General features: G+C 31.6%; 2 protein-coding genes across 3 annotated transcripts; both read left to right on the top strand.

The window, feature by feature from the left end:
• Positions 1-25: 25 nt before the first annotated feature.
• MESR6 (misexpression suppressor of ras 6) lies at positions 26-12,466 on the top strand. 2 transcript variants are annotated; one of them, XM_080161186.1, is made up of 15 exons: positions 26-74; positions 431-494; positions 1,121-1,184; positions 1,685-1,820; positions 3,031-3,109; positions 3,637-3,715; positions 4,334-4,422; positions 5,164-5,252; positions 5,556-5,619; positions 6,203-6,312; positions 8,862-8,903; positions 9,196-9,263; positions 10,199-10,248; positions 11,179-11,292; positions 12,131-12,466. In XM_080161186.1, the coding sequence occupies exons 2-15, from the start codon at positions 438-440 to the stop codon at positions 12,221-12,223; spliced, it is 1,134 nt and encodes a 377-aa protein (XP_080017312.1). In that variant the 5' UTR covers positions 26-74; positions 431-437; the 3' UTR covers positions 12,224-12,466. The 2 variants fall into 2 exon arrangements, with proteins under 2 accessions (XP_080017312.1, XP_080017313.1); XM_080161187.1 differs by lacking the exons at positions 11,179-11,292; positions 12,131-12,466 and adding an exon at positions 10,940-11,038.
• A 764-nt stretch (positions 12,467-13,230) lies between these two features.
• On the top strand, positions 13,231-21,322 carry LOC145319217 (uncharacterized). Its single transcript, XM_080161191.1, has 6 exons — positions 13,231-13,314; positions 14,057-14,157; positions 15,185-15,307; positions 15,994-16,077; positions 16,707-16,772; positions 20,570-21,322. Exons 1-6 carry the CDS (start codon positions 13,302-13,304, stop codon positions 20,624-20,626), a joined length of 444 nt encoding a protein of 147 aa, XP_080017317.1. The 5' UTR covers positions 13,231-13,301; the 3' UTR covers positions 20,627-21,322.
• Positions 21,323-22,564: the final 1,242 nt, after the last annotated feature.

Raw genomic sequence — 22,564 nt, 5'->3', positions numbered from 1 at the left:
ATTGTTTTTAATTGACATTTTTTTCAGATAAATATATTAAATGGATAAAATGTATTAGAAGATTTTTATTAAAGGTATTGTATGATAATTTTTTCCAAAATGAATTAAGAAAAGGATAATAAAACCATTTTAACCTCTTAAACATTACCAGCTGCAAAACGTATGTCTTGTGATAGGATGAAAGGTTGTTTTCTCATAGGTTAGGTTATATTGGGTTTATTGTTATAGTATTTCTTATTCTTTGAAGTTCGGTTTCTGGTGAAAGCTGATATTAAATCCTTTGGCCAATCTCAGATTACCTAGTAAGCTTCGCGTAAAGCTGATGCTGCATACTAAGCTGTCATGGCAGCTTCTCATTTACTATATCGCCCTGTCGTTATTGTAAATGACTTGTCACGTGAAAATACCTCAAAAGTATGTGTTAATTCAGATTTAAAATGAAGTTACGAGCATTGAATCATATTCCTGTGCACGTGGAAGAGGATCACAACGAGGTAAATAAAAGGAAATGGGGGCGTCGTTGCAGTTTAGTGGTAACCAGGGATCTAATTGTCGATGATGCACAAAGTTACCCCTTCTGTAGATTTAATTTTTAGTTGATAAAAACGTTTGAACACTTAAATAACCAACCATTCCAAATTCACTAAATTCCCCAAAGATGTTAAGCCATCGAATAAGAACACGTTTATATAATACTTTGGGGTCTAGTGTAATAATCAGCCCATTGTCCCCCCTCTCTCTTTAAGTGGTAACTCACTGAGTAACAGTGGTGAGAGTTACGAGTTCAAGTCCCCATATTGATTATGGTGGGACATATTACATACTTGGGAAGGATCAGGTATTAAATATGAGACAGAGTGTCAATTCTAGTGCTTAAGCTGGCCCTAATGGCTATACAAATGATTCTATTTAATGACTACAGCTTCTTACAAATGAAAGTTTATTCTTTCTTAGCATAAAAATGTATAGAAAATTAAGAGTTCCAATGGAAAAGTAAATTACTAAAAGTGTTGGACATTGTATACCTAGAAACGGAAATAATAAAAAAAAATGTTGGATACCTACTTGTGCACAAACACCTGTTTTTTAAAATATAATAGACATTGTATATTTCATTTAGGTATTAAAGCACATTTACAAGAATATTGGAGCAAAACATTTACCATTGGAAAATAATACTCTAGGTAAGTTATAGTTAAGATCAGAACAGGGGTGTATATTCTGCACGGGATCACCTGCTAAGGGGGGGGGGGGGAGAAATTATAAAATTAGATTTTTTCCATATTCTTCAGGTAAAAACTAGAAAATATGTGGGAGGGGTAAAAAAATGAATAAAATCATGAGTACTTACGGAAACAGTTTTAAATTTTTCCCCCCCACCTTCAGGAAAAAACTAGGAAAGGAAAATGAAATATTTTTCAGCCGGGGATAAAAATGAATCTTGTGCAGAATATACACCCCTGGACCAGAAAAAAATTTATTTACTGTTATTAGAATTAATTTTCTAAGGGTAATGAAAATAAATACCTAACGAAAATAAAATTCAGTTTTAGAAAAAGGAAACCGAAAAAAAAAGAAAAAATCGTTATCTCTGCTTATAAATATCTAAAAATTAAATATTAGCCCCAAAACTTCTCAAGATCATTGTTAATTTCAGACATTCATACTTAATACACGTTTTCAGTACATTTTGACTCACATCCTGATCTCCTGATACCTGCCGATCTAGCTCCGTCGGATTGTTACAACAAGTATCAGCTGTTTGAGAAGATTTCCATTGAAAATTGGATCCTACCTGGAGTTTTTGCAGGTTTATTCAGGTTTGTATTATAACATTTCAAGAGGTTTAATATTTGCACGAAATTCATTAATAACTTTTTAAATTATGTACGTTATACAGTATGACCCTCGAAAAAGTATTTTTAAGCATCTGCAGCCCTTATTTCTCAATGAATTATTAAAAAATGCATATGTCCTTGTTCTCCATAGTATTCCACGTAAGTAGATATAAAAATATTTTTTTTACCTCCATTAACACTGGAGATTTTTAGTGCTAAAGTTTTGAAAAAGTGACTGAGGAAAAAGTAACTTTTAACATGAAACGACTTTTTTAGCAAAATTAAGCTAGAAATCCTTTTATTTTTGTTACTAGCAGAAACTTTATACAAAAATGAAATAAAAAATTTTGTTTTTGAGTAAAAAGCATTTTTTTACACATATTTTTTGAGTCTTTTTAGTTTAAAGATATTTTGAAAAACTTACTTATTAGGCAAAATTGTTTTAGATTAAAAAACCAAATAAATCTCTATGAATATAGCAGGAAAATTGTTTTTGTTTCACAATCCTAACTTTAATAACAAAAAAGTTATAAAGAAAATAAAAATAAAACATAATGATTTTTTAGTCTAAAAAGCTTAATTTACCCCCTATTAAATAATTGAGATGTCAGAAAAGTAGGCGGAGCAACTGTCATAATTAATCCTTTTCTATAAATAAGGGTTAATAAATAACCTAAAATTTGCAAATAATCAATTCATTCAGTAGTATTTTTTGCCATTAAAAATTTATATATTTTGGTGGAATAAAAAAGAAATATTTAGTTAACTTGTTTTTCTTTGTGTCTCATTATTCAGTTGCCAGAAAAACATAATATAACAATCCAAAAAATAAGAGAAACAAAAAAAATTCTTTTTCTCAGTCACTTTTTCAAAACTTTAGCTCTAAAAATCTCCGGTGTTAATGGAGGTAAAAAAAATATTTTTATATCTACTTACGTGGAATACTATGGAGAACAAGGACATATGCATTTTTAAATAATTCATTGAGAAATAAGGGCTGCAGATGCTTAAAAATACTTTTTCGAGGTCATACTGTACATCCATGAAATGAATCAATAAAAAATGTATTTTCATAAAGCATTATGGACTGACAGGCTGGCAGACAGACAAAATAAACTGAAGAGTAGCTTTGCTAGTAAAAACTTTCCATTATTAGGTAAATTTGGAACTTTCTGATTTTTTTATGTTTCAGAACAGTGATTTGGGTGTGTCCCCCCTGGTGTAATCAAATTAAACCTGGTGTCTATAACTTTAAAATTGGCTGTGATAAGGTAACTAAATTCTGTCTCGGGTTCTAGATCATCATTAAAAACTATATCTTTACATTATTTAGTTACGTATGAAAAAAAAAAATCTTGAAATTTTTGTTTAATTAGAGGTATATACAATATGCATTATGCATACATACATGCGTTTACTTTTGCTTTCTATTTTATATTAGTTGATATTTATGCTGTTGTTGACTTTATTTATGTATAGGAATGAGATCAATAAATAAGATTCTGTTCTTGAACTCTTGTTGACAGACCGTTATTCAAATTCCTAATCGGCGTTTAAACCTGACACGTGTTTAAGTATAACAGGTGTCCTTACTTATGTTACCCAACACTTAATTAAATTGAATTAAATCATTATTTGTGATAATATGGAGAGACTTGCTAATACTAGTTAGCGTACTACGCTCTGGTTGGGAAAAATAACTAGTTGACTCTGCCACAGTGAGCAGCCTTAAAAATACCTTCCTTCCTGCATTCGGCTTGAATAAAATTATATGAAAAACTTATGTATTTAAATTTAGGATAGTGGACGATTAGCAGTGTCTTGTCTTGAATCGTATTATATCAGTGAAGGAATTTATAAACCAGATCACAAACTTGGTAGGTAACTCATTTTTTCCTCGTTTGTTTAGAATTAATTTTCTAAATATTCCTAATGTAACAAGGAGAATATTTCCCATTATTAGCGAAGCGTTAGGAGTCAAAATGCAAAAAATCCTTTAACATATATGTATGCTAAATTTAACGCTACCAAGTGTGTATGTATGTATTCAGTTTTCTGAGCTGTTTTATAGAGGCTGTAGGCCACGTTAAGACTGTGGGCGAAGCTAATGGTTTCCAACTTCAAATCGTCGATCGCATCTGAATTCTAACTTTTATAAGAGGAGCCACTCACATACTTAGTTATTATAAATAACCATTTTCTCTTTTAATAATGGGGTTTTAATTTGATGGACATATCCTAACCCCTTGTTTAGAGTAACTGCAATACCAGAGAGGGAAGACAATGGATTGTAAATTGTACTGGTCCCCAATGTATTAAAACACGTTTCACATTTGTTGCTCAAAAAATTACTTTGGCCGTTATTAATAACTCTTGATTGGTTGATACAAACTAGAAGAAAGAGTCTCAACTCCTTGGATAATACATTCTAAGCTAATCTTTTTGTACCTCAAGAATACCTAGGTATACTCCACAATTTTTGTTATTATATTTAGAGAACGCCAAAGATTTGAGATTGATTGTGTTGAGACTGGATGAAAATATAAATCAGTTGGAACTCAAAGATTGCATTCAAAATGTTAAGGTATATTTTACCTACTTACAAAATTAAATGAAAAACTTTATTTAACTTAAGATATCCTATTATTAAACGCATATGTTTAAGATATATATATTCCCAGGGATAAGCCAACGACTGATGAATTGTATATCCTCAATGATGACACACAAAATTACCAACGAATAAGAAAACGTTATTATAAAACTTTGGGGGACTACTCTATTAAATAGCCCATTGTCTCCTCTCTCTCCGAAATATTCTGCTATAGAAAAAAATTTAATATATTTTTCTTCAATATCCCTGTCCCTGTGAGAGAAGATGAAAGGATATTATTAGTCCACAACACTTGTTATTTGAATGCAAATTGAATATTAAAATATACATCTATTAAGTACATAAAAAATGTAATAGACATTTGACATAACGGACCTATCATTAATACCTATCATTAATACATTATAAAAGAGTCTTAATCGCAAAGAACATAGGTCGACCTTTGGCAATTTTAGGTCGAATTTTTCATTGTTTTTTCCCGATTGACCTTAAGAAACAATTGTGTTTTTTTTCAGTAGCTAAAGATCTTCTTAACCACTGGATGGACACTGACAGACATATTTATAGGTCCTTGTCAGATTTGTAATTATCTGGGATGGAAAGAAGGTGAAAATTCCCCAAGAGATTTGCCGTTGGAAAAGTGATATCTTCCATCAAAACTCCCTTTGTTCTTCGTCTTTCCGTTTTGATTTCTTTTATTATTTTTTGTAGGATCAGATAGATGAAGTTGAACACTATATTCTGGATATTGATTTGGATTTCTTTTCAACACTGAATCCATTTGTCAATCTATACAAGGAAAACTTGTTTATTTCTATCACTTAAAAACATGCGAGTACAATGTTATTGTTCATTGTAAAGCAGTACAAAATATAATTTTTACTTAAACAAAATGTTGGAAAAGGAAACTATAAAACACTCATATATTCAAAGATGTGATCAAATAAATTTTAGATAGCCTAAAACCACCCAGGGCTCTACGTAAAGGTTTTATGAAATGAGAAACTCAGAAGTTACTGAGATATTAATTGACAAAATAAGAATTTTTACTAAATTATTTATAAGAATTTTCAAATATTTTAACAAGTTTTCTAATGATAGGATGCTAACTTATATCCCCAGCTTAAAGAACTATACACATATAAACCAATTCCAGAACATCTAGAGGTATCGGTTTTTTTGTCAATATTCAGCAGCTTATACCAACAACGAAATTAATACGAAAAAAAATCACTTTATTTTCAGCTGTCACCTTTTTATTTGCCCACCAAATATTACCTTAGATTTATTTCGCTTGGTTGCTATACCTTATTACTGAATATTTAGTAGCGCAGTAAATGAATAAAGAGTATGTCCGTACGTCGTTCTTATTATAATTTCCGATCAATAACTAACTTGAGTATACTTTACTCTAAATTGGATTCGTGTAGCATTAGAATATGTAAATCGGGTCAAAAGTTGCGCTAAAAGAAAACCTCCATTTGAAGGTTTTTTGCTAGAATCAACGTTCGGTGTACCATTAATGACCTTTCCAGTTACTCCGAATCTGATTAATTTCCGTTGGATAAAAATTGTTTTTCGCATTATGGGGGAATTTTCAACGAATCTTTAAAAAAAACATGAAATTAATCACTCTTTAGTTGGACTGAGCATTTGTCCTGTCGGTGCCAAAAAAAAACTGGAATTTAGCTTATAATTTTTCGTTTCACTATCCACGGAAAACTATCTTTCATACTTCAATTATTTCTAGATTGGGGAGAAGATGAAGCTTGGGGAAGAATTTGGAGCGGCCAGACAGAAAATGTTGACAACTCTGGAGGGAATATTCACGTTTCTTAGCCAAAATGAATCCATTGACAGGTTAGATTATAAACCCCGAACAAACATATTATGCAAATCTTAATTTTCAAAATAGCAGCTTTATTATTCATTTAGGATGATATTACAATAAATATGAAATGTAGATGCCTCTTTTGGTTACAAAATTCCACTATTATTTTTTAATTAATCAGCACCAATAAAGCACAAGATCTCAAAAACAGCACTTGGGGGAAATACTGGTGAACAAACATATTATGCAAATCCAAAACAAAGCAACAAAAAAAGGTTTTTTGGCACTTTTCTCCTCTTTTAAAGATTGATTATGATAAAATAATATCTTTTTAAGGGATTTATGCATTAAGGGGGGGGGGGGAAGTTCTGACACTTGCGTAAACGGTGAGTATAGGCTTTATCTTTGGACTGAGAGGATAGGTTATTAGGGATAAAATCATTCTTATATGATGAATTTCCCCATGATTTAAGATTTTTTGGATAGGCCTCCAGGTTCCGGAGCTCCAGGCCTCCTGGTGGTCTCTGTACAGGTAAAATTGAAAAAAAAAATTTTTTTTTTTTAAGTTACAGGTCAACTTATAAAACAAAATATGCATCTTTTTTAATATTATTCACATATTTGAAGAAAAAATATGCATATTTTGTTTTATAAGTTGATTTTTAACTATAAAAATTTTTTTTTTTTTTTCATTTTTACCTGTACAGAGACCACCTGGAGGCCTGGAGCTCCGGAACCTGGAGGCCTATCCAAAAAATCTTAAATCTGGGGGAAATTCATCATATAAGAATGATTTTATCCCTAATAACCTATCCTCTCAGTCCAAAGATAAAGCCTATACTCATCGTTTACGCAAATGTGTCAGAACTTCCCCCCCCCCCTTATTATGAAATATAGTATAAGGTAGAAATTAATGATTTTTCTAAATAAGAAATGTTTGAAAAAAATAAATTCGACCCCTATCACTTTAGAGGACAGCTGCTGACCCCCAGTCTTATGGATGATCCTAAATACATGTTAAAGATAAAAATTACCCTGAAAAGTATACAAAAATGTTTTTTTATGTGTTAAAAAAATCTATTTTAAAATCTTGATTTTGAGGATGATGACCTTTCAGATGCTCCTGTTGGTGGTGATGGTGAGCCAAATGTTATCTAAGTACATGCCCATTACAACAACTTGTCTATTAAGCTATGCACCATTTTTTGTAGTCATAGCAGCCTCCAATGGAGCCTTCCGACAAGAAATATAACCATCTTCTAAAACTACAGTATTCACCTTATGAATTGAAGTAAATAAAATTGCAATTCTTTTCTTTTTTTAATAATGCTGGGCTGGAGGATGCTATAACTACAAAAATTGGATCATAGTTTAATATATAAGTTGTCAGCATGGACATGCACTTTGATAACATTTGGCTCACCATCACCACCAATAGGGGCATCTTAAAGGTCATCATCCTCAAAATCAAGATTTTAAAATAGATTTTTTCAACACACCAAAAAACATTTTTGTATAATTTTCAGGGTAATTTTTATCTTTAACATGTATTTAGGTTCATCCATAAGACTGGGGGTCAGCAGCTGTCCTCTAAAGTGATAGGGGTCGAATTTATTTTTTTCAAACATTTCTTATTTAGAAAAATCATTAATTTCTACCTTATACCATATTTCATAATAATTAATGCATAAATCCCTTAAAAAGATATTATTTTATCATAATCAATCTTTAAAAGAGGAGAAAAGTGCCAAAAAACCTTTTTTTTGTTGCTTTGTTTTGGATTTGCATAATATGTTTGTTCACCAGTATTGCCCCCAAATGCTGTTTTTGAGATCTTGTGCTTTATTGGTGCTGATTAATTAAAAAATAACAGTGGAATTTTGTAACCAAAAGAGGCATCTACATTTCATATTTATTGTAAAATCATCCTAAATGAATAATAAAGCTGCTATTTTGAAAATTCAGATTTGCATAATATGTTTGTTCAGGGTTTATTAAGAGATATTACTTGGAGGTCGCATTTGTGATTATCTACAGTAATTTTGTTAGTGAGGTTTGAGTTAAACCAATTGGTAATAAGTTATTAATAAAATGAGTGTTTACAAAACTCACTTACAACCATTTGATTTCATGATTTTAGTCTAAAAGTCTTTACAGTGGAAGATAATGTTACACCTTTTTATGATTCATACCTGCCTTAATGTATTCATATTGGCCCGCAAATGACATAATAGTAGTAAGGAACATTTTAATATCTTTAAAAGTAGGCATAATGTGAGAATTGAGCCCATTGTGTATGTGACAATGATTCCTCTGGGGATACATGATAACAACGCAAAGCCAGACCGTATTTGGTCTCAATGCACTAACAAACCAACTATTGCCGACAACAAGCCCTTGATTGCACGACCTTTAGAAGTAAGTTTTAACTGTGCAGGGCAGGGCAATTAGTTTCGCCATACTCTAAATATTAATGTGGCGCATAGGACATATGAAAGAAGCAGTATAAACTATATTTACTGATTATTTTGTCTCCTAGTTAAGTTGCAAATATACTCTACAGACTTTTCTTTTTCAGATATGAAGGCGAAGGAGAGGAATATTTACCCTCAATTTCAAGGTACCGACAATAAAAAATACAATAACAGAAAAACAAGGATGATTAGGACATTATACTTCTATTAGATATTTTTGAAATGTATAACTCTATATTTCTCTTTGTCTGTCCCGTCAGTTCTTTTATCATATAGTGGCAATGAGATTATATCGGCTACTGTTCAAGATAGACGGTTAAATTTTTAAAAAATATTATCTATACTTATAAGCATCCACGATTTAATTTACTTGGCCTGTAAATCTTCTCAGTCATACTACAAAAATATTAATATTAAAACCTTTCTTTGTTATTCTAGGATAGTTGAGTCAGTAGGGAAGCATTATCCAAGAGCTGACGTTGATTGGTTACAAATTCATAATGCTGGTTTGTTTAGTCCAGAGACAAGTTAAAAGTTAGTGGTGGAAAAGTTTGGACAACTCACAGACCAATTCCCCCTCCCTCATTGTTTTATTTTCCCTAAAGGATTGTTGCTTCTCATTAACCTACTACGGGCATAGTCACTATCATCAGTGAACCATTAACCCACCCCCCTCTCCGGCTGTTAAAGGTCCGGAAGGGGCCCGATTGTGAAGAGTTAAAATGTTAAGATATCTTTAGTTTAATGCACATTGCACATGTTATTAATTTGATTTCACTAGAAATAAAATATAAAAGGGGGGGGGGGGGTATTTTGCGTTTTCCCTTGAAGGTATGTGTTCTAAGACAAGACAGGAGAAGAACGCAAAAATTTAGCAAATTAGCATGCAGTTGCTCCCACCGAAAAACCCGTTTTTTTTTGTGGGCTTTGGGTTTTAGGGGTTTTATTCTATATTCAGTAGTGGTAAATGTAGTAAATTATAACAGATTTCTACAATTGTTTTTACATTAGTTGAATATTTTTTATTATCTAATATAACTAGGTAGAAGTTGGAAATTGGAAGTTTTAAAGAAAAGAAACATTGAAAAATAGATAAATAGATTCATTCTCTTCTGTTTTGATCATAATTGTTTATCTAAAACAATCACTTTTCATTATTATAAAATTTATTTTAAAGCCCCCTATTTAACATTTCTAAAAAAAACGGGTTTTATGGAGAAAAAAACCCGTTTTTTGCGGGTACCCGCGTTTGGTCAAACTTTTGATTTAAAAAACCCGTGTTTAACAACCCAGTTAGCTGTATCTTTTATCTAAGAGCTTCGCTGTTTTAAATGGTGTTATTCTTTGTGTTATAAATTTCTCATATCGATCTATATTTTGATAATTACCTCAATTTACGTCAATATGAATACAGAAGTTTTTTTAAAGATGAATTTTTTAGGTTGTACTTTTGATGATAGTGAGTTACCCCATCATATTTCTTCCAAACAGGTATATCTAAACGTACTGATGTAAAAAGAAACCTCGCCATTAAGATATATAAGTTTTCCGGAATTTTAAAGTTAGGGGGAGATTTGAAATCTGCATCAAATTTTAAGGATTTTTTATAAAATTCGATTTTTCTATAATTCTTTATCTAAAAGCGGAAATGCATTTTAAGTTAATTAATTTTGGCATCTGCGATTGGTGGATTTAAAAAATCTGCGCTCTGATTGGATGTCGTACATCATTTAACCAATTAGAGCGCAGGTAGTTTAAAATCCACCTATCCTATTGGTCAAAATTAATTAACTTAAAATGCATTTCCGCTTTTAGATAAAGAATTATAGAAAAAACGAATTTTATAAAAAATCCTTAAAATTTGATGCAGATTTCAAATCTCCCCCTAACTTTAAAATTCCGGAAAACTTATATATCTTACTCGCCATATCAATAACTACTATCTATTTCTTTTCAAGTGTGCAGTTACCCTTAATTAGATTATGACAAAACTTATGAACATTTGACATAAACAAATAGAATGACATCCTTTATGTTATGGATTATCTTTGTACATGAAACTTTGTAATTTTTGATGATGTTCAAGTTAACCTGAAGAACTGGCGATTATTTATTAGCCCTAAGTTTATTTAACACCTAACTTAAAAATAAGCATCAATATACGTTTTTTTTCTTCAAATAGTTTGACCGTGGTTGTTTATCGATATGAGAAATACGACCCCTTTTTCCTGAATTAAATTCCTGGAAAATGAATTATAAACACTTAAATAATATAAAGTAAGATTTTGTTTTTGTTAGCCCTAGGCTGTTTAGGACCACAAGAAATTAAATATTAAAGAATATTCATCTACATATCCGCGGACAAATATCTATAAATTCATCTGGAGTTGAAGTAGATAAACAGCTATTTTAAATATTAAGGAAATTTTGAACCTGATGTCATCAGTAGAAAAGCTGTTATCTTACCTGGAGAAGCCTCCAACAGTTATAACTGTTGCCAGGTCTTCACATGATGACTACTGTCCTCCATTTCAGGTAAAAACTGGAATTTTTGATAAATCACTCTTGTTTTTTTTTAAAGTGTAAGTGGTATTATGATTTTATAAAACTAATAAAATGTTAATTTTAAATGTGAATTAAGCACCCATTAAGCTTTTTTTATTTTTGTTGTCATGGGAACAATTATGTTCCCTTCATGCAATTTTATTTAATTCGAATCCGTGAATTGAATGCTTAAAATAAAATTCTTTCTAAATGTGCAATTTTCTCCTCTTTATAAAATGTTCGTAGGAACAAAATATCTATTCATGCATCCAGAATTTAAATAACAATGTTGCCAACCTCCATAAAAACGAAGCTAGCCAACTAACAAATCAATGACAGACGGGGTGACTTTTCTGCTACATAAAGAGTAGCCTCTCTTGTTTAAAGTGAAAAAAACATTTAAATCTAACTTTTTTCAGATGGTGACAATCCTATGATATAAAGTTTTTTGGTCTGTAGCTTAAGATTTCAAGAGCTGCTAAACCGTATGCGTTCTCGATTCCAGGGAAGCTTCACATAGGCCCCGGGATGATGTTAGGATATTTCGTGTGCTAAGTCTTTAGATGGTTTTATGCTATTTTACTTCCCACCCCTTCCCTTTGAAATCTGAGACCATAGATGCTAGGGGCGCACCCGCTAATTGAGTATGCAGTTATAACTGAAAATGTAGAGTAGCTGTGCACCACTGATTATTATAAACCTAAGCCGGCACTAAAAAAAAGTTATGCAAAGTTCCATAATGAACAATGACAATTCTTCGAAATGAATGACTTACTAACCATAACCCTGATTATAGTAAACCCTCGCAAATCAAAATATTTAATTTCAGGTTGAAGAAATCCAATCGTCAGTATTAAATCTGTTACAGATGAAGTATCCTGCCACTAAAATTAGCCTCGACTATCAAGAAGATGATGAATGAAGGACAAAAGTGAAGTTCCATGAAAAGAATTTAATTGAATTTTTGGTCTCCCAGTTTATTTCTCCATATTTATGTTGGTAATATCTGAAAAAGAAAAATATTTCCTATCGTGGGGTTATCTTATTTCTTTAAGCGATTACTTTTTAACAAAAGCTTATCCTTGTAAATCAGTCTAATCATATAATTTTTAGCTCTTCCTTTACTTTTTTCATTACTTCGCCCATAGCCACTAGACCTTCGCCGCCCCCCCCCCCCCCATCCCTCCAACCTCACTCTGAATAGCCAAACATTTGCCCTGGACCATTACTCATACTTCCTTGATGCAGCTCTTTGTGAGATTTTATTAGACATTCTATGGACAGGCAAACATACAACATATTACTTGAGAGCATGTTTACTTTAGTCTATTTTGATGCTGTACTACTTGTGGACTTACTAGTCCATGTTCAATACATATTTTTGTACGTGATTTTTGTAATGTGATATTTTTCTTGGTTCCAGCATTTTTTTTTATTTGTTTCTGAAAATAGATTCTCTCTCTCTCTCTGTATAATGAATTTAATTATCTCAATATTTTCATTTTCCTATTATCTATAAGGTGAGCGTGACTTTTTGTAGTTATCCTGTAATCCAGATATTTAGGACACTAAAAAACAGAAAATTCTTTAAGCCTTAAAAATACTGTTTCTAAATTTGTATTTGATTTACAGATTCAAATAGAATTTTTACTTCCTTAAACCTACACTCATAGGTTTTTGTTACCATTAACGCTATTTCTTTTTTTTTAAATTTATACCATATATATTTTTCTTTCATTGCTCTTTTTAATACCTATCTATTTTTAAGGAACAATTTATGATTTTAGCAGTCGTGTCCACAAAGTAATACTTGAATTATGTGATCCCTCAAATAGTCACAAATCCCTCTCTTTTTTATAACTTCTGTTAGTTTTTAAATTGTCATAAAAAAATCTATCATTTAAAAAAAAACTTTTTATCTATTATTTCAGACAAAAATAAAATGTTTTGATCTGGAAACAAGTTTTCTGCCAGATTTTTGAAAAAAGGATATAATTAAAATGATTTCTTTAGGTAATTCTTTTAAATAGCTTGGAAAGGGGGGGGGGGTTAATGCAACCATCTCGTAATCAATGTATAAATGGCACTTAGAATTCGAATTTCGATCTAAAATTTTGCATGAGTAATCCCTAAATCAAACAAAAAGTTGAAAAAGTAACGGCTAACGGCTCAGCCGCTTAGCCGTTTTTTGGCTATTTTTAGGGCAAATCTGTCAAAATTACGTAGGAATCAACTTTTTGAAACATATTTTTGCTTTAAATCATGTGAAATGATACAAAAAAAACATTTTAGATTTCTAGTACCAGCAACTACCGGCTAGAACCGTTTGAAAACGTTTTGGAACAGCAAATAGTATTATGCGAGATAGGTTTCGTGATGATTTGCATTGAAAATAGCCCAAAAAATGGCTAAACAACTGAGCCGCCAGCTGTTGGCCGTTATTTTTCCAACTTTTTGTTCGATTTAGGGAAAATAGACCTACCAAGGATTACTCATGCAAAATTTCAGATCGAAATTCGAATTCTATGTGCCATTTATACATTGATTACGAGATGGTTGTATTACCCCCCCCCCCCTCTTATATATTGATAGTACCTAGGTAATTAATATTGATTTGAAAACTTTTGAAAAAGGAAATTAAATCTTTAATTCTTACGTTAGATGAATACTATACCAAACATACATTGTACTTTAAACAGAAGTATATTTATGTTTTTGTGTGAATAATAAAAATTATAATATTATAATAATTTAGGAAGAATACAATTGAGAGCTCCGGCTGTAATAAGATGGAAATTTATGGCGAAGAATATTAATCATAAAATTACATTTAGATATAATTCATCACTGCCCGAGGAATCATTTTATTTGAAATCTACCTAATGACTTCTTACTTGTAAGAACAGGGAAAATTATCGGACCACGGACAGAAAACGAAGTAATGAGTTTCGTCGTATTTTCACAGTAGGGTAGGTAATGATTTCCCAGCAGGGTAAGGAAATATGCCCTGCAGGATAAGAGCCCCGCGCCGGGGCTAGAAATAGGAGAAAAGCTGTACCGAGTTGGTTAAAATTTTCAGGGAGAAGCTTTATAAATGTCTTAGGGCGAGGGTCTATAGTCTAAGCAACTAGTGGCATTAAATAGTAAAGCAGTACCTACTTTTTAAAAGTATGATTTTAAAGGGGGGAAGGGGGCGGATGTGCCACTTTTTAAAACCAAAAGTAAAACGTGCATGATCTCAGCCCATAAAAGAGTTACAGCTCTAAAATTCTGCACAGCAGTTGCTTTTGTGGTGAAAAATATGGAACTTTAAAGAAACGGCAGTGGAACCGCCGCTCCCGCCGAATTTTTTTTGCCTTTTCTCGCCATAACAGACAATTTTCAATCATCTGAGATAAACTTTTTTTTTCATAAAAATTTCGCTTATATTTTTACTTGACACTTTTTTTTAATATTGACATGTTTGAAATATTACAAGTGTTACGTGAAAATATAAGGAAAATTTTTATGAGAAAAAAAGTTTATCTCAGATGAATGAGAACTGTCTAATTTGGCGGAAAAAGGCAAAAAAAAATCGGCGGTTTTCGGCGGGAGCGGCGGTTCCGCCTTCGTTTCTTCACAGATCTATATTGTTCTCAACAAAAGCAACTGCTGTGCCGAATTTTAGAGTTATAACTCTTTCATGGGCTGAGATCATGCACGTTTTACTTTTGGTTTCAAAAAGTGGCACATCCGCCTAGTGGTTACGAACCGAGTTATGATAATTTATCTTCTCTAACGGATTAGGGATTACTAAAGATCAACCTATTTATTTATAAAGTTAGGTTGATCAGAGGGTGGTAATTCTTTTATTTTGATAAATATAAATGATCGTGCAACACAGAGCTCGGACAAAGAAGTTTTTCAGAAAAAATTTCTAGAAATAAGAAGAGAGAAAAAAGAAGCAGCTGTCCCAAAGCTATTTACTGAAGAAGATCAAAAGAAATTGAAACGAGCAATTTGGAAGGTAAGGTTTATATTTTTAATAATACTAAAATAATGTACCTACGCATGGGGATGAAGCGCCGATGAAAAAAATATTTTTAAAAATAGTTAATACATAAAATCTATGCAGATTATGATACAGGAGTGGACTTCTCATCAAGTCTTGGATCAAAGAATTTAGTGCTTAATACAAATATATCTACTAAAGAAATAAGTTGCGCGCATTTTTAATACTAAATATTTAATAAAATTTAAATTACCCCCCCAAAAAATTTTACCCCGAGGATAAATTTTGGGGGGGGGTAAACTAAATTTACCCCCCCCCCCCCCAACAGACTTATGGGAAGGGGGAATTACCCCCCCAAGCAAATTTTACCCCCGGGGTAAAAAAAAATTTTTTTTTTGGGGGGGGGGGGTAAAAAAAATTTTACCCCCCCCCCCAAAAAAAAAAATAGCTTGGACGTCTATGAATTCTTAGTTTTATAGTTATGAAAAAAAGTTATGCATTTTTATCGATATATCAACAAATGTTTTGTTAAGTTCAATTTGCAAAATAAAACCACAAGACAAAACATCTATAAGTGCAAAATGCGGAAAGTACATTTTTAGAACTAGTAAAATTTAAGCATAAAGATATGGGAGTAAGTTTTATTGATATTCCATTATTACATCCTTTAATCGCTGTAATTAAACAATTTTGTTTTTTAGGCTTTCTTTATATCAGTAACAGGAGCAGTTTTGTCATGCATTGCTTATGCCTGCTATGATCCAGCCTACAGAAGAAGTACAAAGGTTATTATCCTATAATTTATAGCAATAAGGTGTTTTTTTGTCTTCAACGAAGTTTCTTGCTAACCGCAGAACCAATACGTTTCTCCTTTACAGTAAAACTTCTCATAGTTTCTGGGAAGGTTTATAGCTATTTTAGTAAGGGTACCATTACCAGCAATAGAAATAATTTTCCCCAACAATTTTTGTTCTTTTTTCGTTTTGAAACTGAAATAAAAATTTGGGTATGCGGTCGAATTCAAGCCCCAATCGCCTCAGATACCCCTAGAGGCCTCAAGGGGTATAGCCTCTAGTTATATTATAATTGTGAATCTAGAAAATTTTCTTTAAAAGTAGATCACATTGAATATTAGTTTGAGGGATTTATAATAAAAAGACGACATTCTATTACAAAGATATTTTTACAATTAATCCTTATATAAAGGATGATTGTCTGTGTGGGTGTATTTTTAGCGGAGGATCTTTTACCATAGGTTCATAAAAAACCTTTTCATTCTAAAAATCCTGCCGGACCCCGTTTAACCTATCCTTACCTAAGTAAGAAACAAACAAAAATAAGTAGGTAAGAAATTAAATTCATATTTCGTTTCCATTATTAAATACCTATCGATTGCATTTTTTGTTTTGTTTAGTATGAATTTCCATTCGTGTATACGATATCAACATATTTGGTGGGAGAAAAAGAAACCATGGTTAAGGTAATTTTAATTATTTAAATGCACTTTAAAAGATCAGCTCCAATAATAAAAAGATTACCTAAATAATACCTATTTGAAAAACGCCTATTGAGCATTGAACTCTCCCTCCCCCTTGTATTATTTGAATAAAATAAAGGGAGGGGTGCTATAGCTTTTTTTCCAATAGGCCCAAATCCTGCATGTCTTCCAATTATCCATTATATCGCACCCCCATATGGCCTAAAGAGTAAAAATATAAAATCACCCCCCCCCCCCCACAGTGGGATTTTTGGTCATTTTTTAAATTCCCTCAATTTTGAGTTAAATGTCCCAGGGGCTAGTATTACCATTCAAAAGTTGCCATGCAACAGATTTTTTTATATACTACAAAATTAGGCAAAATACAGCAGTTTTGCTGAACGTGGTCAAAGGATTATTTTTAAAAAGTGAATTTTTTCATTAAAATCATCATACATTGCTTTTCCTACTTTTTCCTAGAATAAATTGGTGTAAAAATCTGATTAAATGATATGTAACAATATTTTATTGATATATACAGATGTTTCTACTTTAAAATGCAAAGAAAAATAAGAAAAGTTGTCATAAATCTGTAATTTAAAATCCAAGAACACCTAATATTGCATCTTGAAATAACATGTATTTTTTACGTTTAAAGGTTTTTCTCACTTGGGGCTACGAGGTGCCAAAAGTTATTTAGGCCCTGATTAAATTCAAGTATTCATAATTCAAGATTAGTTCATAACTCTTGGCACCTCGTAGCCCCAAATGAGAAATCCAGCTTAGAAAATAGATACTGTGAAGTTGTATTAATATAAATTAAATACCATTATGAAGTCAAACTACTAAAAATTGATATAATTTAATAACACACATATTTAATCTTTAAAGGTTACCTTTCCGTTTTTAATAGTGAAGCTATTCTGTAAATGATACGTCCGTCTGTCGGTACATCTGTCCGTTAGAAAAATTATTAGGGAAAACGTGAATTTCTCGGCTGCTATTTAAAAGACTTTATTACCATACTAAGAAGCATCCAGATTATAATTTACTAAGTCCTTCAGTCTATCGGTAATGGTCTGACAACCAGTTGATTTATATTTGAACAAGGATGACAAAATTCATAAAAGCAAAGCTCTGAAACAGGGTGACAGACAAACATTAACTCTTGTAGAGCGTAAATATGTAAAATATATATAAATAAGTCTTGTCAAAATTTTGCCTAAATTTGTTGCAAAAGTTCTTAAATATAAAATACTGTTTAAGGGTATACGGACATTGTTATAAATTGATTATAGAGTTGCTTCGCTTATAATATTGTACTTATAATATAATTTAAAAATCAACATAAACGTATGGACATTCTGGTAATGATTATAGGGTTGATACGCTTTACAGAACTAATACAGGAATCAATAGAACAATTCTAACATGCCTAAGTTAATGAAAAAGCTAACGTTACGGACGCAGGGACGTACGGACTGACCCTATTTATAGAAAAGCTTCGCTGTAATTTTAGATAGACAGCTTTTTTTTTGGGGGGGGGGGGGGGTAAAGATTTACCTCATTGATGGTAATCTACTCTATATAAAACTAACGTCTGCGCCCCTAGCATCTAGGGTATTCGAAGGGATATAGAAGGGCAGAAAAATAGCTTAAAACAATACCCAGGCTTATTTATAAAAATGAAATATCCTAAAACCATCCTATAAGAAGCTTCCCTCTAAAGAAGAACCATATCGGTTCAGTGGTGAGTGAGATCCTTCGCTACACACAAAAAAGCTTAGTACTTTATATTATAGGATATACTGAAAACATATATACAATGATTATTATGAAATAGTTTTAGTAACAAAGCTGCTAAATTTTTATAAATGTGCGTATGTCTTCCTTTCTGTATTTCTGAAACATTTAAATTAAATTTGATTTATAAGCCACTATTTTTTTCTGTCTGTCCTTTAACTTTGTTTGAAATACTTAATTTATATTGTTCTTTCCTTTCAATAGCCTTGGTTTCTAAATTTATAGTAGTCCCTAAATCCACTTTCATTTACTGTATTACTAAAATTTACCATCCAACTATTAAAATTTGAAAATAATAAGGATGACAACATCCATTAAAGCGAAGCTCTGAGACGGTGAGAAAAACGAACATTACCACTTATAGATTGTCATAAATAATCAGAGCATAAATGTATAAAAGTTGAACAGACATGTAAGTAAATTTGTTGAAAAACTTAATAATAACAGGATAATTACAAAACTTGTTGTTAAAAACAGTTAAAAATTGCCATGTTAAAAGTGGACATTCTGATTATGATTATAGAGTTGCTACACATTCTAAATCGTACGTAACTACTACAGGAATCACCATGCAAAGTATGATAAGTTTGATAAGACAATTCTAACATGCCTATATTTACGAAAAAAAGTTATCCCTTCCAAACAGATTGACAGACGTACGGACGGACCCTAATTATAGAAAAGCTTCACTTTTAAAAACGATTTTACAATATAATAAGGATGACAACATCCATAAGTAATAAAGCACCAAAAAACTTGGCATAAACAAAAAGGCAACTTGAGAGCAGTTGTTTAACATAAAAAGAGAGAGATAATATGCAAAAACTCTTTTGAAGCATGACAGATAAACGGACGAGATAATGTATAGATTAGATGCACATATATTTTAGCTGTGAAAATTACATTTCCCCCATAGCGTTACGGACTGATATCATATGTTATATTTTTTTTTTTAATGTTTAAAAAGTCATATTTGATAAGTAATAGCAGATAGTTAAAAGAAAACGATCAACAAGGAAGTTAAAAAAAACTTTTGTATAAGTAATACCACGATACATTAAAAAAACTCTTAGATATCCTATAATATAAAGTAGTAAGATTTTTTTGTCAAAAGATTAAGATCTCAGTGAATACTGAACCGATTGGATTCTCTAAATTAATCCTGTGTTGGTTTTATGCTAATTTATTCTCAAATTTAAGACTTGGGATGGGTTTAGGCTATTTTTCTAGCGCTTCGCTTTCCCTTTAAATAAAAAGCCCCTGGACTCCAGAAGAATAGAAGAATATTTTTACTATAAACATCATTAATTAAAATCAGTATCGAATTGAGAATGCATATAAAATCTTGAAGAACATCACATTTTTTTCCTATTTTGTGTGGTGTATGTTTGCAGGGCTCGGCAGCCTGTATACCTCAGGGAAACCATTTACAATTTTAAATATCAACTGAAAGTTTGAACCTGACCCAAGTATAACAATCCCTCTTATCAAAAATCTTTTAAAACATCAAAATGGGTTTAAATTTACGGCTTAGTCACAGCTGTTGCGCAGCTGCCGAGCACTGTATACTATTTATTGATAACTTAGAATAATATATTATGTATATTAATCATATACACCTTAAAAACTCTCCAAAAGTTTTAATTGAGGTCTCAGTCGATGTTAAAATAATTTTTTTTTTAATATGAATAATTTCAGAAATTTCGAACTTTTAACTATATGAGTAGATTAGCTCTAGGGACATTTTTCCTATATAAAATCACAATAATATGTATATAATATGTTATATTACATAAGCTATAACCTGTATATGAAAGGTTTTAACTTTATTTTTAGATAAAATAAGCTTTTGTTGGTATTTGTGACTCATAAAGTTAAAAAATCCCCAAAACAGCCAAAAAACCCACTGTGCCCCCCCCTCTCATTCAATATGTAAAAATATTATATATGCTCGACAAGACACCTCCAGGGAAATTGTTAACCGTTTTTTATTTTAGGATGAAGTTGCCTATAACAAAGCCAAAACATTCAAGTCAGCTTTTATGTCAAAATAAATCTGATAGAAACAAAACTTTAAGAATGCTGTGATGTGATGAATTGTCCAGGAATAGAGGGATAGGACAATAAACGATAAATTGATCCTTCCACCAGTTCTTTAAAGTAAAATTGTGCCTTGGGATCTTGTAAATATTGAAGTAAGATTAGTTATTTCTCGCATCGTATTATAAACAGCTTTCCGCGGATATAATGTACAATTATAATATTAAAACCAGTTTTTTAGCCCCGAGGTGCCAAAGGCGCGGGCTAAAAAAACTGGTTTTAATCTTATGATTGTAAATTTTTATATTCGTAGAAAGCTGGATATAATACGATGCTAACCATAGTTTTTTCGTATGGATGAGAACCGGTTCCTATCCACCGGATTCGAATGAATACGAGAAAAAGAATTATTTATGCGTTATTTTTTCCAACTGTTTGTTTTACCTATCCATTTCTTGGCTGGAAAACTTTGTGCATCTCGATTGGTTTGTCCAAACTTATCAACCAATCTTTTTATCTCAAAAAGGTTGAATCATCATTGCATTCATTGCATAAAGGGTTGTACATTGTAAATTAATCTATCGTTCATTGTCTTATCCCTAAATAATTATAATATGATATATACTAGAGTACAGTTTTTTGTTGGATGTACTCTTTCATTATTTTTTTCCCGAATGTAATACTTAAAAGAATAAATTTCAATTGTGTAATGTTTATGATTTAATTTCTTTTTAGCTATATTTAAACAATAACATTTACTGTATATTTTGCAATATTTATTTATTATTGTATTAGACACTAGCGGCTGCAACCCTACCATATAGGAGTTCTTTATTTCAAGGTAGGTAAGGACAACAAAAACCATACCAGGACCTATGAGAAGATACCCTGTAAAGGAGAACCAAATCGGTTCAGTAGTTATTGAAATCTTAAGCTACTGCCAATTATTCTTACTACTTTATATAATAGGATTACTTTTCTTGTTTATTTATGATGAAGCGAAATATTTTTATTGCGTCAAAAATATTAATAATATTCACGCAACCTAGCGGCTTTATTGATATACTTTACACTACATCAAATGATTAACCTAATCATATGAATTAAATTCAACTTGCGTCTGGGCCCCCTAGTCTTAAATAAAATGCTACAGCCATGATGGTAGCCATGGAAATAGCCATAAATCAACCGAAGTGATATGTGAAGCTTTTCCAAAAAGAAGAGCCCAATCATGCCAAAGAGAGAGGGGACAATGGGTTGTTTATTACACTAGTCCCCAATGGTTTATAATAGTATTTTCTTATTCGTTGGCCTAACAACTTTGGTTACTTTAAAAGTGCTTTGGTTACTTTTACCAAATTTTGATCGGTTGGTATATTAAGTTGGGTGTATAAACGTTTCAACCACTAATTTTAATCTACATAATGGGTTGATCTTGTATGTCATTATTGGAGATATTTATCATCCACCTATCCCTGCAATCATGCAAACTATTGTTACCTTTTTAAAAAGTTTAGCTCCTAGCCTCTTTGTGTTCTAGATGTTGGGAGGAATAAAAAAAATATAAAGTTAGAAGTAGCACACGAAAGGGTAATCAAAATTGTTCCAGCTATATCATGAAAATATACCTTCAGATCAGGGGCGTTTATTTGGGGGGGGGGGGTAATCTTTATTTCATAGAGGCATTTTTTTTTATTTGGAGGGGGTAAAAATTGAAAATCCAAAATTTTGGGGGTGCCTACGGCACCCCCAAATTAATTTGGGGGGGGGGGGGTAATCACCCCATAACCCCCCCCCTTGGACGTCTATGCAACAGATACAACATCAAAACACATATCATAAAATGGACTGAACAGACTAAAGATGCCTCATTTTCATTTACACGAAATTTAAATTGTTATTGATGAACAAGATGTGAGAAAAACACATTTCTTGATAGACTGACAGGCTAA

The sequence above is a fragment of the Acartia tonsa genome, chromosome 5 (assembly GCF_053477335.1).
Source record: "Acartia tonsa isolate MP-2025a chromosome 5, ASM5347733v1, whole genome shotgun sequence".
Taxonomy (NCBI): Eukaryota; Metazoa; Arthropoda; class Copepoda; order Calanoida; family Acartiidae; genus Acartia; species Acartia tonsa.
This window is presented reverse-complemented; position numbering and strand designations above follow the sequence as displayed.

Coding starts and splice junctions, on each gene's coding strand:
- MESR6 (XM_080161186.1), top strand. CDS start 438: ATGAAGTTACGAGCATTGAATCATATTCCTGTGCACGTGGAAGAGGAT. Junction 495..1,120: donor TGGAAGAGGATCACAACGAG/GTAAATAAAAGG, acceptor TATTTCATTTAG/GTATTAAAGCACATTTACAA. Junction 5,620..6,202: donor CAATTCCAGAACATCTAGAG/GTATCGGTTTTT, acceptor AATTATTTCTAG/ATTGGGGAGAAGATGAAGCT.
- LOC145319217 (XM_080161191.1), top strand. Junction 14,158..15,184: donor ATAATTCATCACTGCCCGAG/GAATCATTTTAT, acceptor CGTGCAACACAG/AGCTCGGACAAAGAAGTTTT. Junction 15,308..15,993: donor TGAAACGAGCAATTTGGAAG/GTAAGGTTTATA, acceptor TTTGTTTTTTAG/GCTTTCTTTATATCAGTAAC.